We start from the raw sequence: 19,796 nt of genomic DNA, 5'->3' as shown, positions 1-19,796 counted from the left end.
GTCAGAGTTGTTTCTGAGGCTGTGGATGGCACTGTGTTCGGCATGGCTGAGGTTATGGGGTAAGCGATGCTGCTTTTCCACAATTTCAGCTCGTGCACGTCGGCTAACCCAGGAACCTATCCTTGCAACAAAGCCCGTTGCCAACTCTGTCCACATATCTATTCAGGGGATACCATCATAGGGCCTAATCACATCAGCCACACTATCAGAGGCTCGTTCACCTGCGCATCTACCAATGTGATATATGCCATCATGTGCCAGCAATGCCCCTCTGCCATGTACATTGGCCAAACTGGACAGTTTCTACGTAAAAGAATGAATGGACACAAATCAGACGTCAAGAATTATAACATTCAAAAACCAGTTGGAGAACACTTCAATCTCTCTGGTCACTCGATCACAGACCTAAGAGTGGCTATACTTCAACAAAAAAGCTTCAAAAACAGACTCCAATGAGAGACTGCTGAATTGGAATTAATTTGCAAACTGGATACAATTAACTTAGGTTTGAATAGAGACTGGGAATGATTTCCCCATGGTATTTCTCCCTCCCACCCCACCCCCCACTGTTCCTCTGATATTCTTGTTAACTGCTGGAATTAGCCTACCTTGCTTGTCACCAGGAAAGGTTTTCCTCCTTTCCCCCCACTGCTGCTGGTGATGGCTTATCTTAAGCGATCACTCTCCCTACAGTGTGTATGATAAACCCATTGTTTCATGTTCTCTGTGTGTGTGTATATAAATCTCTCCTCTGTTTTTTCCACCAAATGCAACCGATGAAGTGAGCTGTAGCTCACGAAAGCTTATGCTCTAATAAATTTGTTAGTCTCTAAGGTGCCACAAGTACTCCTTTTCTTTTTTCTCTCTGACAGTGACCAGCACTAGCTGCTTCAGAGGCAGGTGCAAGAAAACCTGTAATGGACAATTATGGAATAACCAGCCCGTGGAGGGAAAGTTTCTTCCTGACCTTCATTAATGAGTGGCTGGCTTGTGCCCTGAAAGTCGCATGTAACTGTGAATGGTCTCATTGGGAACAGAGGCAGAGACTCACTGTGAGCAAGGTGGGGAGAAGGGCCTTGGGAACTGGATTCACTGGGTCCTGAGCTGCCACTGACAGAACAAACCCATCCCTATGGCTCATTAAGGAGCCATTTAAAGCTGGGCAAGGGACCAATCCCACACCAGACTGACCCCTGCTGTGATGGTTTGTGCCTTGTTTCAATAAATGAAACATATGAATAATTTCATTCCAAACTGTTGACAGAATTGACATATTCCTGCAAAACAGCTCGATTTCTTTGAATCACCATTGTTGAGTGGAAAGCTGTCCTGTGCAGATGTTTTCAACCAGTTCAGCTGACTAGCCAGAGCCAGTCTTCCTGAATGCCCCAGGCAGCCAGCATGCTCTCTGCAAGCAGAAATGGACTATAGGTGGCCCATAGGGGAGACATTTTACAAGGGCTCTGCCTCATGCTTTATGTTATACCTGAAGAGTGCTGTAATAAGTACAATATTTCTTCTGTTCCATCTACCATTTTTGGATTGCAGGTGTCTCCACCCCAGTTCCCCATCCTTGAAAAACATACCTATTGCAAGCCTATGACTGTGAGTGTCTTGTCTAGCTAGAGTGCAAGCTCCAGGCAGGGAATGTCTTTGCTATGGATACAGTCCTGCACTACTGTAATAATAAAAGCAACAATAATTCATATCAAATGGGGATAAGAATTCTTGTCTTCCATTGTAAAGGGCTTTGATGGATGAGAAAAGCTAATTATTATTGCTCTGACCGTTCAACATAGACATAATCACGTAGGGACTCAGAGTTCAGGTGGCAGCATGGAGGATGTGTAGGTGAGAAAAGGCTCATGGAAGACAATAAAGATAACTAATCATATACCTTCCTCGTGGAAAGGAGTTGATCCAGAGAAGCCTGGCAATTGGGACTGTTACTTAAAAAGGAGAGGAATAAGACTGGCCATGATAAAAGTCTGTGTAATAGTGACTGAGGTGGAGAAGGGAGACTGGGAGCTTCTGTTCTCCTAACACAAGAACAAGGGGACATTCAATGAGATTAAAAGTGGAAAATTAGAAACCAATCAAAGGAAATCCATTTTCATACAATGCATAATTTAGACTGTGGAACTCACTGCCACTGGAATTCACTTAGGCCAAGAATTTAGCAAAAGTCAAAAAGGGATTGGATATGTGTAGGGATATTGAGACTATTCTGAGTTATTATAATTAATGATCAGTATCGGGGTAGCCGTGTTAGTCTGAATCTGTAAAAGCGGCAAAGAGTCCTGTGGCACTTCATAGACTAACAACTATATTGGAGCATAAGCTGCATGCATCCGATGAAGTGGGTATTTGCCCATGAAAGCTTATGCTTCGATACGTCTGTTAGTCTATAAGGTGCCACAGGACTCTTTGCTGCCTATAATTAATTATAACAGTTTTGGAAGGGAGATAAAATCTGGTGCTTCAGGTCTTGAGCTGATCTCTCACTGTTAGAGACCAGGGTGAGACCTAAGGTAAGGGGCTGATATCCTGCATCTGTTACTCTGGGATTCTTGCACTTTTCTCTGAAGCATCTGGTGTTGGCCTGTCAGAAACAGGACGCTGGACCTATTTCAGCGTAGCAGCCATGTTAGTCTGTATCCGTAAAAAGAAAAGGAGTACTTGTGGCACCTTAAAGACTAACAAATTTATTAACGCATAAGCTTTCATGAGCTACAGCTCACTTCATTGATGAAGTGGACCTGGGAGCTGATCCTTTGTTCTTTGTGTGGAGCCTAGCTCAGAGCTGTTTGTGAAGCACTGCATTCCTTCCTGCTGCAGGATAGCAAAGTCTAATAACAGTCATTGGGATTTTTGTATCTTCCTTGAAGGCAGCTGGTACTGATCACCATCAGAGACAGGACACCAGATGAGAGGGTGCAGTTCTCAGGCCGGTGTATGCAGGAGGTCAGCCTTGATGAGCCTTAGAGCTATGACTCAAGTTGGACACAGAGGCCATCCGATCTGGCAAGCCCAGTGTTGCTACAATCAGGAATCCTGCCTAGAGAAGGGCAGAGGTAGATGTGAGCAGGTGGGTGGTGTGAGAGCATTCCCAGGGCTCCCCCAACCCAGGGCCACTGGTATTGTCTGTCTAAGAAGCCTGCCGGCTCAGAGATCGCACTGCACGGGTCTCATCTGATCAATTTGCAGGCTGCTGGGTCATTTAATGTTTGCCTGGTCACATCAGAGCCAGCATCTCAGCACAAGGCAATCTCATCCAAGCAGGTTCAACAAATTGAATCAGCTCTTCCAGCACTCTGCTGCCTATTATTGTGATTGTAAGCTCATTGTATCTCTTCCTCCAGCATGGCTGCCCAAGTGTTCCTGGCTTCTCTGCGTAATAGCCCTTCCTCGCACGCCTACTCATCTCCCGCTCCCCTCCTGCTTTCCTGGCTTGAGGAGTAAGCTGGGGAATTTCCCAGCTTCTGGTGCAGAGTGTGCAAGCCAGTCTGTGCATGTGTATGGGCAGCCTGTTGGGGGGTGCCTTTAAAGGGGGTATGGACACAGGGAAAGTCTTTTTAGAGTGGCAGGCCCTTTAAGGGAAAGCTGGGCGCTCTACGGAAGTTGGTCTGGTTGGAGATAAACTGCAGACCGTGGGGTGGAGAAGGTGTTTGTAGGGTGGTGCTCTCAGCCAACAGCAGAGGTGGAGCCCTGTGGCTTGTTTTAGCTGCATCTGGGCTCGTGACTGTGTTTGAACATACACTCCTTGTGCACCCCCAAATTCCTTTGATAGGAGTTCTGGGTGTGCAAAGAGTGCAGGATCAGGCCCTAACTAGCCAAACAGTAACACTCAGGGAGGTGTGCATTCACCAGCCATTAGATACAGGTGTTGTGCATGATGTACCACCTCCATGCCCGCCTAGAATTTCATGGTTTTCACTGTGCTGCACACTATGGCCACTTTCAACTTCACAAAGGCAGATGGGAATCCTCCTGCTGTGAAAGCTCAGGCCCCTCCCACTGGAGCTCAAGGAGAATCTCTGCTAGCAATATATGGCCTATGACACACAGCCACAAAATTCTTATTCCTCTCTCTCTCTCTCACACACACACACACAATCTGACATTTACACAAAGGGTAAATTAAAACATCAGTTGAGGGCTAAAGAAATTGTGTGTGTGTTACTGCTTCCAGAGGAGAACCCCCATCTCAATGACATCTGATTAAATATTATTAAACGATTCATTCTGCTGATCAGATCTGACTTTTCCTCTAAAGCTGTTACCAATCTTGTCTGCTGCACCAAGCAGAATTAGCCTTATTTAAAATGTTCTGTTGGTGCCAAAAAAAAAGTTGAAAGTTGATAATGATCAAAACAAAAAATACCCCAAGACAATCTTTGAAATATACATCAGTGTTTGTCATGGGTTTTTGTCTTTTATGAATTTCAGTTGCTCCTTCTCCTGGGTGTTTGTGCGAGTGACAAAAATGGAGGGCAAAGGTTACAGAACCATAGTTCTTTTTCACCCTCATTGTCCCCACATCCCATGGCATTATAATATCTGACATTAGGATGGGGGAGGGGTCTTGATTTGGGGGCGTCATAAGCATCCTGCCCTCCCCATATTGCTAAGTGGGAGAGGGTCCTGGCTAGATCCGGGCATTGGGAAAGACAGATACTGACAGCGACAAGGCTGTGAAACCCTGGCCAAGAACACTTCCCTGCAGCTCCCCGACCAGGACTTTGGAACCTCCAGAGACTAAACTGAACTTAGAGAATCCATCCCAGGTTTACAGTGTTGCTGTCTCTTGTGATTGGTCCCTGCTGGTGCCAGTCTTACAGAAGACCCACCCACTCCCAAGATCTCTTGGGAATTTCTGCCCACCCATGGGAAATTCCCCTCGGGCTGCCTTCTCCACTTCCCCCCTTCTGAATTGCTGAGCAGGGCTGATGGCTGTGGGAGTGTGGGGGGTTTAATGATTTGCTGGGTGGGGGCAGATGGATGTGGAGGGGTGGGGGGCTGTAATTTTTTGCTGGCCGGGGGCAGAATCAACAAATTGGAACGTGAGGTTGGGGAGGACTGGAAGTTCCATGGGGCAGCTGTGGGACCTCCAGCAATGGGGCTAGGATCACTTGATGCAGCACAGCTGGGAGAGTTGGTCACACTCATGACATTTGGGGGCCTGACTTGTGGATTTTGAATGCTTGGGGTGGGTGACACTGAGAACTGGTGTTAGCGAGATAGGAATCCAGTCCTGGGAATTTGGGATTTCTTGGAAGGTCCCTGCATAACTAAATGGAGCGGGGATGAGGCGGGGGGTGGGGGGGGGCTGGTGTTTCTCTGTTCGTTCCTACCATCCCCCCCTCCCTTTTTGCATAAACTGCTGTATGTGTCTGGTGACCGTGGCAGGGAACTAGGGAAGTACTGGAGATCAGCATGGTCTCCTTTTCCAGCACGATCTAGGCAAGGAGAGAATTTAGAATCTCTTAACCATCAGCGACTCCCTGAGCAGGGCCAGCTCGGCTGCTGTCCTGTTACAAAGACACAGGTGCAGCTGTGGGCAAGGAGAGTATTGGAACTCTATGAGAGAGCCTTGGAGCAAGGCGTGTTAGCTTGCAGCTCCTGGGAATCAGGCTGACGGCTGAAGGCCTAGCTGTGCACTGCACTAGCCTTGCATAGTCTCCTGCACTGATGTCTAAACTGATTCCAGCTCCACTGCTTTAATGAATCCATGTGCTGCAGATAGCCGGTGCCATCACTATATAAAGCAACTACACAGCTGGGATCAGAATGGAGAGCTGTGGGTTCCAAGAAGACAGGCCTCTACCATGGAATTCGAGAACACTGCCTTGCTCTGGTGCTAGCAGCACATTCCTTATCCCCGCCGGAGCCCTGTCATTGATGGCAACACCACTCCGTCACTCACCCATGCACAGCCAGTGAGTTACGCTGTGAGAAACAGTCACACTGGGTTTCTTTGGCTAAAGGATGTTTTTGTCCATGCAACTCAGCAATGGCTTTTCTGTGAACAGGAGCCCTTCCGGTGTGATGGTGAAGCCATGCTCAGCAGAAGCTGTTTCCCAGGTACAGGCTGTAACCCATAGTGACCCAGCAGGCAATTGCGGGGTGCGGACAACACTGGACTTTATCCTGGTTTGTGTACTGTGGAATGTGGTAGCAGTCGCCTGGCTTTATTGTCTGCCCCAATGCCCTTGGTTATTGCAAACTGCCCCAGGATTATTTACTCTCAACTCGTGACTCTATCCCCGTTCTTCCAAAGAGAATTTTCTTCCCTGAGATCTGGTCCCAGTTCTGGTTCTGATCAACCAGTGTCAACAGATATGAACCTCTTGCCTGCCTGTGCTTTACAACAAGATCCAGCTAGAAGGAATAATTGACTCTGGGGGATTATTATTGTTTCTATACAGTAACAGCCAGAGAATCCAGCCAAGATCATGGCCCCATTGTGCTAGGTGTTGTGCAACACATAGTAAGAGGCAGTCCCTGCCCTGAAGAGCTCACAATCTAAACAAAGGGTAGTCGGGGAAAGTGAGGCACAGAGCGGTCACATAGCAGAACCAGGAATGGACTCCAGGTCTCCCAAGTCTTAGTGCAGCATCCCAGACACTGGAGCACCCCCTTTGGGAATGAATTTGCCAAGGTTTTGCCCCACTCTAGAGGAGAATCTTGCAGATGTGAAAGAAATGCAACCGCCTTCTTCCCTGTCTATGTGTTGGGTCTTTGTCTTCTGCTGAGTTCCCAGCCACGAGGAAGCTTCTTGGAGAGATGTTCAGGGCTTGTCTACACTGAAAATTCACATTGGCATAGCAACATCTCTCAGAGGTATGGACTTCCCACACAGAGCAGATGTTTGCCTTGTTCTCAGCCTGCTCCAAGCAGAGAAAGGGCCTTCTCTAGCATGACTTCCTGCTCCTTATCCTCTGGTTCCAGACCTTTCCCCAGCTCCCTCAATTCCAGATCTTAATCAACTCCACATTCATTATTATTTGATGGAGTAATTCATTGGTTTAGTATGTTACATGCCCTCCTCACTAGCAGATAATCTACAGAGAATAATAGCCTACTGCCGCTGCCAGTTAATGGGTTTATTCCTTTAGTTCAAGTAGGAAAGGGTCTGTGCTTTGGAGCTGAAGATCCTGGGTTCATGCCTGGTTGATGAAACCAGGAGGAGCGTTGGTACAATGGCACGTCACAAGTGGCAGCAGAAGACATGCCTAAATCCACACAAAACGACCAAGAGCATCAGTCACATGTGAGATAATGGGAGACCTTGTAGATGAGATCAACCCAGAGAGGCTTTGCAGAAGTGATCTGGGAGCAGAAGTGGGGCACTTGGCCAATCAGGAGTCTGCATTCCCCACTGCCTGGCAGCAAAGTGGAGGGGGATACCCATTTTGCACAGGTGTCAATGGCTGCCCAAGGGACATGGCAGGGGAGAATCAGGCCCAGAAGTGGGAGACTGCTCCAAGTGTATGGAACAGAATGCTCTCAAGGGGAGATACAATCAGAGATGTAGATGGGGTGGACATGGGATTATGCAGGGAGCCAGGAAAGAGGTGAGGATGGGGATGTAGCAATGGTGCTTGGGCAGGGTAGGGAAGACAGAGGGGTGGCACAGGGAAGACTGATCCAGGCCATGGATGAGGGGTTTAGCTTTGGCAACAGGGTGGATGCTCGTGACATGGCAAAGGGGAAAGCAGGGCCGTCCTTAGGATTTATGGTGCCCTAGGCGGGATTATTAAACTGGTGCTCCTATGCCTGACTTGCTTTTAGCAACACAAACATAAGCTTACAGTATTGGAAAACTTGCCACATGCACTTTATTAAAAATAGTTTAACTTAATCAAGCACACTGTAATGCTGATGGACTATCCGTGCACTTAAGAAGTAGTGCTATAGAAAAAATTCTGATTTATTGGCAGAATGATACAAATAATATAATTTTTTAAATTTGTCAACATTTTATTGGAAATTTCTATGAAGAGGTATTGAAACAAGGATTTGTTTTTAAGGTACAATAGGACTTCTGTAACATTTCTGTGCTACCTTAATCTAGATGAGATGATTCTGTACTGACTTTATTCTGGTCACTTTGTGCTTTACCTAGGAGTAAAACTAGGGTTCTATTTTCCCGCTGCTTGGAAACCCAGCTCATTAAATGGGGTACTGCCATTGGTCTAGTTACAGTGTGAGGTTAAAAGAAAAGGAGGACTTGTTGCACCTTAGAGAATAACAAATTTATTTGAGCATAAGCTCTCATGAGCTACAGCTCTCTTCATTGGATGCATTCAGTGTGAGGTTGATAGAGATACAGATACAGTGTAAGGTTGATAGAGAGTGTAATTAACGTTAAGACTGATGCCCGCCATTTAGAACTAAAAAGTGGCTTTGTAAAAATGACATGGGCTTCCAACTCTACCGTGTCTCAGTCAACTAAACTAGGCCCCCAAATATAATCCAAGATATACGGTAAATGTAAATATATGAGAAGGAAAGAGGGGCTTCAGTTTAACCTACCTGAACTCAGCTGATGTGTTCCTGATCCCATCTGAAATGCATCCAACTGGAAGAACCCTACTGCCACAGGCTGGGCTTTCTTGCACCAGCCCTGGAGAACCCCCCATGAAACATGCCAGATGGGGAGACTCTCTGCTGACTGGGTGCTTTAGAAATGGGAGCACTTTGGGTTTGCAGAACTGCCTGGACATGCATTGGGGGGAGGAGGTACAGATGGCAGTGCCTGACAGATTAAGGCAGGAAGCAAAAGAGAATCTCATCATCTAACTGAAAATGCCGAAGGATTGTAGAGGGGCATGCCCACAGACTGAGGCCCATTACACCTGGACTGCTCTGGTGGGCTCATACCAAATGTCTGCAACTCAAGGGGATTTGCTTTAGAAGACGTTGAGCAGTGAAGCCTCACCCAGCAGTGCAGGTGATCTAGGGGGTTAAGAAACAGAAGAGCTGCCAAACTGGGTCATACCAATGGTCCATCTAGCCCAGTGTCCTGTCTCTGACAGTGGCCAATACCAAAGATTCAGGGGGAGTCTACAGAACAGGTCAGTTTTGGAGCAACCTTCCCTATCTTCCTTCTCAGCTTCTGGCAGTCAGAGGTTTAGCGTCATCCTGAAGCATGGGCTTGTGTCCGTGACCATCTTGACTAATAGGTTCATGTAGGACAGGTCCATTAACGGCTATCTAATTGTTTTTTTAACCCAATTATACTTTTGGCCTTCATGACATCACCTGGCAATGAGTTCCACAGGTTACTTGTGCATTGTATGAACAAGTATTTCCTCTTGTTTGCATTAAACCTGCTGCCTATCAATTTCATCAGGTGACCCCTGGTTTTTAAATTGTTGGAAAGACTAAATAACACTTCTCTAATCAATTTATCCACATCATTCATGATTTTATAGACCTCTATTCTATCTTCCCACTTAATCGTCTCTTTTTTAAACTGAACAGCCCTGATCTTTAGTCTCGCCTCATACGGAAGACATTCCACACCCTGGATCATCTTTGTTGCCCTTCTCTGAACCTTTTCTAGTTCCACAATATCCTTTTTGAGATAGGGTGACCAGAACTGGACACAGTATTCAACATGAGGGCAAACCATGGATTTATATAGTCGCATTATATTTTATGTCTTATTTCCTATATCCTTTTCCTTGTAGTTGTTTAACATTCTCTTAACCTTTCTGACCACTGCTATGCACTGAGCAGAAGTTTTCAGTGACCTATGCAGAATGGCTCCAAGATCACTTTATTGTGTGGGAACAGCTAACTTAGAACCAATAATTATATGTATGGTTGGGATTATTTTTTCCAGTGCATTACTTTGCACTTATCTATACTGAATTTTGTCTGCCCTTTTGTTTCCTGGTTACCAGTTTTGTGAGACCCCCTTGTAACTCTTCACAGTCAGTTTTGGATTTAACAATCTTGAATAATTTTGTATCATCTGAAAATTTTGCCACTTTACTGTTCGCTCCCTTTTCTAGATAATTAATGAACATGTTGAACAGCCATAAGTTCCAGTACAGATCCTTGAGGACCTGCTGTTTACTTCTCTCCATTGTGAAAACAGATGATTTATTCCTCCCCTTTATTCCTATTCCTATCTTTCAGCCAGTTACCGATCCATGAGAGTACCTTCCCTGTTATCCCATGATTATTTAGTTTTCTGAAGAGCCTTTGGTGTGGGTCCTTGTCAAAGGCTTTCTGAAAGTCCAAGTATACAATATCCACTAGATCCCCCTTGTCTACATGCTTGTTGACAAATTCAAAGAATTCTAAGAGATTAGTGAGGCATGTTTTCCCTTTGCAAAAGCCATGTTGACTCTTTCCCAGTGAATTGTGTTTATCTGTGCGTCTGATAATTCATATGTAAGGTCCTTCAAAACTCTTGAGTGATACCATATAGTCCTGGTGCCTTAATACTGTTTAATTAATCAGTTTCATCCAACTCCTTTTCTGTTGACACATCAGTGTGGGACAGTGCTTTAGATTTATCGCCCTGAAAGAATGGTTCTGACATGGGCATCTTCCCACATTCTCTGCAGTATAGATCGATGCAAAAAATTGGCTTCCCACTTCTCTGCCATGGCCTTGTCTTCCTTGAGTGCTCCTTTAACATCTTGCTCATCTAGTGGGCTCACTGCCTGTTTGGTAGGCTTCCTGCTTCTGAGGTACTTAAAAAAAATCCTTACTGATAGTTTTTGCTAGAGAGGGTTGGGTGCTGAGTGATGGTTGGAGAAAGGAGGAGGAGTTCAGGGACAAGGTATCTGGGGGATAATAGACCTCCAGGAGCAAGAAGCACATTGCAGATTGATGGGGTGCTTGCACCACAGCAGTTTGCACCGACAGCACATAGAGTAGATTTATATAGGCACTCTTCCTTGGTGTGGGCGACTGATTCCCCTGTGGGTTTGAAGAGGCCATTAACCCAGAAAAGCAGCTGTTACCTGCCCATTGATATTCTGGGGAAGGTGTAGGAGGTACTTATGCGTGACCCTGGCAGGCTGTAGTCCCACTTGGCAGAGGCATGGCACAGTTAAACACCCCCAGTGGACTGGGGGAGCGGGCGGATGAGTGCCTTTGCACCAAGATCGAGTGCCAGGCTCTGTTTGCAGCTCTTCAACACTCCTCTGGGGACAGATGGAGCACTCTCCATGGCAGAGATGGCTCAGGCCGCTTCCTGCAGTGATACAAGAATGATGGAAAGGACGGCAAAACAATAATGCCTGCTGGAAGGGCCATGGCACCATGTTCTCATTGCATGGACCCAAGTCTTCCTGCCCCTAATTGAGGGATCTACAGTCCAAACCACATTCTGCACTCGCTTCTTCTACTAGGCCAAGCCAGTCCCCCTCCCTGGTGCTCATGGCTGGGGAAACAGATGGGAGCTGCAGATTGTGCTGTGATTTCACACGCATTCTTCATTTCCCAGCCACTTTCGGCTGACAGCTTTTCAGAGCGCAGATTAATTGCCCTTTAGAAGGAGACGGCTTCCAGAGTGCAGCAGTAGCAGAGTTTGCTCTGATGAATGTTCTTGACACCGTGGAGCTGGGAGGTGTAGGGCAAAGGAGGGCAGGAGATGAACTGGAGATGACTCCAAGCAGTTTCAACCCTGTCCTCTGGGTTAATAGTCAAAGGGTGCAGGGGGCTTCTAGTCTAAGGCCATGGATCTGACTTATGACCTATTACTTGCCCGCTCACTCATCTCACTCACTCTCACTCGGCATGTTCTTAAAGTAGATGTCAGAGCTCCTCACCACAGCCAGAAATCAGGGAACTGACAGTTTGTGGCATCTCTAATGCTGTCTCTACTTTTGACAGAGTCTAACCTGGCAGTTCTTAAGATCCTGCTAATCTAAAGCCCATTGAAGTTTCTCTACACCAGGTCACACTACTATAGGCCCATCTGCCTCACAAGGCTTTCCTGGGGAGGCGATTTGGTTACTGATGGTCGGAGTGAGGCAACAGTCCCCAGAGGTGTTAGGAGAGAGAGGCAGTGTCGAGAGAGAGCCCAGGACTGGCATGCAGGAAAGCTGGGTTCTATTCCCAGCTCTGCTATGACTTCACTTCTCAGTGCCTAAGTTACCCCTTCTGTGAAATGTAGATAATTATACTGACACACACCCCCCATTGTAAAGGGCATGGAAACCACTGGGTGAAAAGTGCGAAGAAATGTTAATGTGCAAAAGGCCAGATGGGCTATGGACTGTGCTGTAAATGTTAATCAACTCAAGCTCTGTTGACCCAGCTGGGAGAGTGAATTCCACAGTGGAATGCCCTTTGCCCAGCCACAGTGGGTTAAACTGAGGGACCGTTAGCTCCAGCACCCCACCTGATCTGAGCTGCCCTGGCAGTTGGGCGGGGATCAGTCTCTGAGTGAGCCAGGGTTACTGCTCCCGGATGTGAACAGGGCGGCAGCAGTTGAAGAACATGCTAGTCCCACCTAGCACCCAGGCAGCTGTGTTCTGCGTCAGCTGTGGCATCTGTGCAGTTTCCAAGAGCAGGGAAAAGGCTCTGAGATAACATGATCCCAAGGTCAAAAAGGCAGGGAGCAGGGCAGTAAGGATGGGACCAGAGAGGAAAGACTGCAAATGACTGATCTGCAGATGGGGGCACCTTGCATTTTTGGTCACCCATGCCCTGGAGCAGGGGTGGCCAACCTGAGTCTGAGAAGGAGCCCGAATTTACCAATGTGCATTGCCAAAGAGCCCCGGTAATACGTCAGCAGCCCCCCATGAGCTCATCCACTCCGCTCCCAGCACCTCCCACCCACTGGCAGCCCTGCCGGTCAGCGCCTCCCCTTCCCTCCCCGCACCTTCCAATCAGCTGGTTTGTGGCGTTCAGGAGGCTCGGGTGGGGCAGGGGAGGAGCAAGAGCATGGCAGGCTCAGGGGAGGGGGCGGGAAGGGGTGGAGTGGGGGCAGGGCCTGTGGCAAAGCCAGGGTTGAGCAGTGATTGTAGTAAGATGGGTCCCTGAAACATAAACACTTGTATCAGAGGCCTGATATGAGGCCTAAGGCCTGAACTAAAGAAATGGTCAAGACTTTGCTAACATAAAGCAAAGTTAAGCTGTGAGCCAGAGGCAGGCCCTGCTCCCAGAAGCTGGCATGGAAAGGGCTGATGCTGCAGAAACACTGATCCCTAACAGGTCCTGGACACTAGAGGTATAAACATGGGCCAGGATAGTACTAGGACACTCCGATGCTTGCACATTCCACACAGATAACCAGGAACAGACTGACCCACCCTAAAGACGGGCAAAAGGGTAATATGACGGCTAGAATTGTTTTGTTCTGTTTTCAATTGCTTTATCTTTTGGAGGTTTCTGTAAAAGCTATAACTTTTTGCTTTTAAAACACAGAGAGAGAGCCGAAGTGTGGAGAGGCGAGGGAAAGGGGGGGTGAAGAGCAATCTAGGAAGGTAGCAAGACCTGAGCCAAGAGAGATTAACTCTATCAAGGTATTTGAAAGTACAGGCAGCAGCAGCAAGTTTAGCAAACTGAGAAAGCATATAAAGGAAAAAACTTAACTGGTATGTAAAAATATTTGAGAAAGAAGGTTATATTTTTAGATATGAGCACGGAGTGTGGTTCCATGGGTCAAAGCAGTTGGGAACCTACACAGTTGAGAACCACGCCCCTGGTTTTTATCCTGGCTTTGAGAGGAGAGTGGGGGTAGTTACCTGCTTTTGTAAAATCTGAATTTGTTCCCCCAGTGTCTGTTGCTTTTGTGTGCATGCCAAATGGATGGCGGGAGTGCCCTTTTTTGCGGCAGTTAACTGTTTTTGGGCAACTTGTGTTAATGCATCAATTCTAGGTGTTAAGCTGCTCAGTTTTACTTTTTGACTTTGAAATTCCTTTTTATTCATTCCCTTGCGATCGAGTCACAGCTCCTGTCTCCTAATGTGCTCTGTGAACTATTCCATTTTTTCCTTCATTTGATTTACCAATTCAGTGAAAGCATTGTGTGCTACTTTTTCCATCTGTGCACTTACTTCTCCCGTTCTGACAGGCACCAGTGTAGGTCTCGATTTAGGTTTTTACCAGAACCTGGCTTTTATCATAAGGAGGTGGTTGCACTTCAGTGGACCTTTCATCTTTTAATTTTACTAGGGCCACCTTTTTCCACTTCTGTCCCCATTCTTCAGTTACAGGGGAGCTACCTGAAGCCTGCTGTTTATCACCAATATTTATAATAGGGGACCGCACATGTATTTTTTGTAGGTTTCTTATAGCTGTTTCCAATGTTTTATTCTGTTTCAGTGCTGGTTGTCTCTGGACTGCTTGCCCCCCTGCAAAGGGGGTGGGAGCATGCCAGGGCAGTTTAGCTTCTTTTGATTCTTTTAACTCTTTCTTTGTTACTGTTACTTGCCCTGCCAATTTTGTGGTGTGCTGTTTTAACCATTTAACAGCCATGATTATAGTTTGCAATATTTTACATTTTAAGGCTACAGTCTCTGCCCTAGCCTTACAAATTGCATTACATGTTTCTTCCCCATTATATTTTTTAAACTCTGTGGGAATTTGCAGGGAGGGGTTACGGGGGTTCCCTAGCTCGTGGTTTTCTGTCATGTTAGATCGTGATTCCTACAGTGGGCTGCTAGCTTACTCACCAGATCGGCGGTCGGGGTCACCAATGTCCTTAGATCCACGGGTATGGTGTTCTGCTCTTGTTCAGTGTTGATAACAGTTGGCTGCGTGTGTGTGTTCCCTCTGTGTGCTGCCCCGGCTCTGTGCAGATAGCTGACACAGCAGACCCCGAGAGAACCCCCAACGACCACAGACTCTGATAAGGTACGAAGGCACCCGGCCAGGTTTATTGCCAAATGAAACACAGTCTCTAGCTCTTCGGATCAGATGTCTACAGTTCTGCCAATACATATGTGCTCCCTGACAATGGACACAGCTCAGTCAGTGGTGAGACACTCCACTGCCCCCTAGGCTGGACAAAAACACTGCCCCAGGGATGTATTCTTATACACTGCCTGTGCAGGGAGCAGGTGTAGCTGGGTAGGTGGTGAAGGGAACTCCCAGCTTCTTCAGGCCCTGGAAGCAAGAAGGCAGCTGGCAGGTAGTTTCCAGGCCTAGGGCTATATGTAAGCCCTTGGCGCAATCACAGTGCACCCCAAAGCCACCTTGAACCTGCCTGAAACCTACAAGATCAAGACTTAGGATAGATAGGCAAAGATCCGGTTTATCTCTGTCTGAAAGTGGGATCAGCTGAGCTGCTGCAAATCACAACCTCTACCGGTTTACACCAGCTGCACTAGGGGTTTGCCCAGGGACAGCTGCCCCAGTGGGTGGTCACTAGAATTGGGGCAGATCCTCAAAGCAGGCAGGGCCTGAGAAGTTGCACCCAGACACTAAGTCTCATTCCAATTCTAGAAAACCTCTAGGTTCCCCCTCCTCCTCCCAAGAGATCCTAACTTCACTGTTGACGGTTGGATAAATGTTAATTGCAACCCACAGCATGTTGTTTTCTTTTCATCTGAGCACTCTTGTTTTGTGTAAACATGCTACAATTAGCTTAATTGTTCAGTCAATTAATTTCTTCAACCAGGAGATGGTTGGTTGTGTTATACCTAGAAGCTTATAGTAATTCCTCTATGGCTGATTGGTGCTGACTCTCCTAGCACCAGTTTGTGTATGCTGCTATGTCCCTCATCCCCCGCCCCCCCATTAACTGTGAACAGACCTATAGAAGCTATAATAGCCTGTTGCTTATTATTTGCACTTCAGCAGTACTGCAAACCCCGTATTTAAAAATATGAGATAGGTTTAAAAATCTTGAGATCTTAAAATTAATACACTTGGGGCTCCTTTTAGTTGTCTTCTGGCTTTTGATGCATTATGGGTCACATTATCAAGCATTTCTCTGCAACCACAAGAGCTAGAAGGGTACTTTTTTTTATTGGAAAGCTGAGATTCTGGTATATTCACTTGACTAGAGTTTGAAGACAAAAACCCAGATATCACCAGATTCTGATAAAAATGAGAGTTGTCAACAGTATTTCAGTAGCACCTAGAGGCCCTAACCAAGGTCAGGACTCTTGTGTTAGGTGCTGTACAAACACAGCGTGAGAGAGAGTCCCAGTCCTGGAGAGCTTAGTCTAAATAGACAAAGGGTGGGAGAAAGGAAATATTATGAACATCATCCCCCAATTTACAGATGGCAAAAGTGGGAAACAGAGAGATGAAGTGAGTTGACCATGAGGACACAGAAGCTCAGTGGCAGAACCAGAAACTCAGTACAGATCTCTTGGGTGCCACTCTGGTGCTTTCACCACAAATGCGCCATCTCTGCTATCTAATCGGCCCAGGGCCTTCAGAGTGATGCTGGCTCAATTTTTGGCCTTGTCTACATTACCAAGTTGTGTCAACAAAAACTGCTTTTTGTCGACCAAACGGTGCATGAATACACACTGTGAAGCAACTTTTTTAGGGAAAAATGCCCCGTTTTGGCGACAAAATACATCCACCCCGATGAGAGACTTGTCTTTTTACTCTACATTTTTTTCCACAAAGTGCCAGTTTTAATTGGCCTCCAGGAGGTGTCCCACAATGCCCATCATGATGGTCTGGTCAGCGGTTTGCCCTGCAGCCAGGTAAACAACCATCCGCCCATCCCCCTTAGAAGCCCCAGGAATTTTTGAAATTCCATTTCCAGTTTGGAAGGTCTCATCGCATCTCATCGTGGAGAGGCCTCATCGCATCTTCCCAGATGACCAAGGTGGCTTATCACACCAAACGCTTTCCTGCTTGGTCCACTGCAGAGCTGTTGGATTTAATTGGTATATGGGAAGAGGAGGCTGTGCAGTCCCAGCTGCACTTGAGCTGTAGGAATTGGGACACTTATTGGTATTTGTTCTCTGGAGTGCTGCACCACGACCCTTGCAGAGTGTGTGTGCTTTTCCCCATGTGGACCCTCCCCTCCGCCAACACGCACCATGCTTTGGGTGGTTGCAGAGATGTGTGCCTGGCTAGGGTCAGGGAGACAGTGATGGCAATGTTGCAAAAGGTGAATTTAACAGAAATGTTTCAATGCTGTGCATGAATTTAATAATCCCACTTCTGTGAATTGTCCCCTATGCTTCACCAGATATGGCCTTCAGGAACACCCCAGGCAGCCCGATAAGAAAGCACCCAAGACATAGCAAAGAAGATAAGTTCCAAGAGGTCCTGCAGTACTCCAGTGCAGAAAAAAGGGAACAAAAGTTGTGCTGGGAAGCCGAATGGCAGGACAGAAAAGAGAATCACGTGTTCGCTAAGGACGTTACAGAGTGGATGATTAAAGTAATTGAGGTACAAATGCAGATGCTGCAATCCTTAATAGTGCTGCAGACTGAGCAGATCCATGCTCGAGCTCCCCTGCAGCACATTCAGAACTCTTCCATGCGCCCCCCAAGTCCGCCCGCACATTCCTTTCCACCTTCCGGGACTTCTTGGTTTTCCCATCACTCCACCCCCTTGGACAACTTTCACAATGAGAGCTGGACCTACACACAGCTGTGAAAGTCTGCCCTTCCCTGGCTCCTCCTTTCCCACCAAGCATCTGTGTGTTTGTGCGTGCTGTTTCTTGTGCAATAAAAGCAAACTTTTATAATAGCACAGGGCAGTGGAGTTCAAACTGCTGACCAGAGCGGTCAGGATGGGCATTGTGGGATCAATTAAAGGAGGCCAATTAAAGTGATGAAATGAAGTGTGGTGTCTGCACTGGCACTTTGTCGACAAAAATGTAGAGGAAAAAGACATAAATCTCCCATGAGGGTGGATGTATTTTGTTGCCAAAACTGGACATTTTCCCTGATAAAAGTCGCCTTGCAGTGTGTACGCACTCGCTGTTTGGGTCAACAAATGGCAGTTTTGGCGACAAAACTTGGTAGTGTACACGAGGCCTGAGTGGATGATTAAAGTAATGGAGGAGCAAACACAGATGCTGCAATCCTTAATAGCGCTGCAGACTGAGCAGATCCGTGCACGCCCTCCCCAGAAAAACAGTCAGAACTCTTCCATGTCATCCCTCCCTGCCCCCCCGGCCATCCTCCTGCACATTCCTTTCTGCTTTCCAGGAGTTCTTGGTTTCCCCGTCACTCTACCCCTTCGGACAACTTTCACAATGAGAGTTGGACCTACACACAGTTGTGAAAGTCTGTGCTTCCTGGTTCCTTCTTTGTCAGCAGGCATCTGTGTGTTTGTGTGTGCTGTTTCTTGTTCAATAAAATCAAAGTTCTTTAATGGTGAATCACCTTTATTTTTTTCCCTACAAATTGAGATTGTGGCACTACCGATACATGCCCAGGGAATGTTATCATTGTCTTACAGGATTATAAGGCCAAAAAAGACACCATTGTGTCCTAGGAAAACTAGCACCTGTGACAGAGAGATACATTACTGCTGCTCATTGTGAAAGTGCTGCCTCAAAGCCTCCCTGTTTCGAACTGTCCCTCTCTAGGCTCCTCTGACAGCCCTGGGATCTGGCTTCTCAAAATCAGTGGCCAAGCTACTCATGCATGGCAAGAAATAGATGCCTGCTAGGGGTCCAGGCTAAATTAACCTCAGGGGGACACACTGCTTGCGAGTTGGCTCATTTTAATTTAACCAGTTTCATTTTCTAGCGGCAGGTTTTTGCAGTTAATTATTCTTTGTTTCTCACTTTCTCACCCTCTCTCCGGGTGGCGTTTTCCTTGTCACTCCTTATTCCTTCTTGGGCTCTGATCTGCCCCCCACCGCATGCCCCTCTGGGGAGCAGCTTTCTCAAGGACAAGAGAAATGGCTTTGAAATAAACCTGCCCAGCCCCACATCCCTCACCCAATCTGTCTGCCCAAGTGATGTGGCCAGAGGGGCACATTCATCCCAGCAAAGGGAGAGGAGGCAGTGTTCATCTTTCTTATTCAGGGGCTGCTGGTGGGTTGTTTGGTCCCCAGCATACCCCTGGTGTACTGACCCCTCTAGGTCATTGCACAGATGCAGAATTAGCTGGGCACAAGACCACCCTGGCTACTCCCTATCCTGCTCCTGCCCATCCCCAGCCTGTCGCAGAATGCCCTCTGAGCCCGCACATCCTATGCGCATCCTATGCGGAGGGCACAAGGCCAGCAGAGAACATCTCCTGGGATGAGGATATTATTCCCTTATAGCTTAAATGGGACACCCATGATGAGCCAAGTGCTGGTCCTGTGTGCCGGGGGGACTCCACCCCTGTTTGACCAGTGCTAGTAGTACCAGCTCTGGGATCAGGGAGCAATGAGCCCTAGGGGGCGCACTTCTTCCCTCCCCTTCTCATGGCTTTATTACTCACGCTCTCCACCCTGCCTTGATAAACAAGGTTAAACTTGACATTAAAGGCGAGCTGAGATTTGGTCCCATGCTGTGATTTATATCCAGGCCCAGCAGTCCCTCCATTGCCCTGTGATTAGGGGTATCAGTCCTGTCTGGAGAGGGACCATGCAGATAAACCTGATGCAGGGGCCCCGCCCTACCTGCCTGAGGTAGGGAGGGTGCCAGCAGCGCAGAGCCGGCAGCTTTAGGTGTCGGTGTCTCTGCATCTCACAGGGCTGCCAAGGGCCCTGGATTGATCAGCAGCCAGCAGCCCCACACCCTCTTCAATCTGAGGCTGTCTCATCCCATCAGGCAGGCCATGGAGAGATCAGAAGAAAGCTAGAAATGATCCATGTGTGCTGGGGGGTGAGGTGGGGCATGATAATTCTCTACCAAACAACCGTCTTCCTGCAGATTTGGCCTAGAGATCAGAGCATGG

General features: G+C 47.3%; 1 protein-coding gene across 1 annotated transcript in view; it reads left to right on the top strand.

Moving 5' to 3' along the window:
* The window catches only part of NF2 (neurofibromin 2), a 149,317-nt gene extending 131,044 nt beyond the window's left edge, over window positions 1-18,273 (top strand). The window contains exon 16 of the mRNA XM_038373004.2: window positions 17,138-18,273. Coding sequence (XP_038228932.1) covers window positions 17,138-17,173 — 36 coding nt within the window. The 3' untranslated portion in view covers window positions 17,174-18,273. The remainder of the gene's footprint in view (window positions 1-17,137) is intronic.
* Window positions 18,274-19,796: the final 1,523 nt, after the last annotated feature.

The sequence above is a fragment of the Dermochelys coriacea genome, chromosome 15 (assembly GCF_009764565.3).
Source record: "Dermochelys coriacea isolate rDerCor1 chromosome 15, rDerCor1.pri.v4, whole genome shotgun sequence".
NCBI lineage: Eukaryota > Metazoa > Chordata > Testudines > Dermochelyidae > Dermochelys > Dermochelys coriacea.
This window is presented reverse-complemented; position numbering and strand designations above follow the sequence as displayed.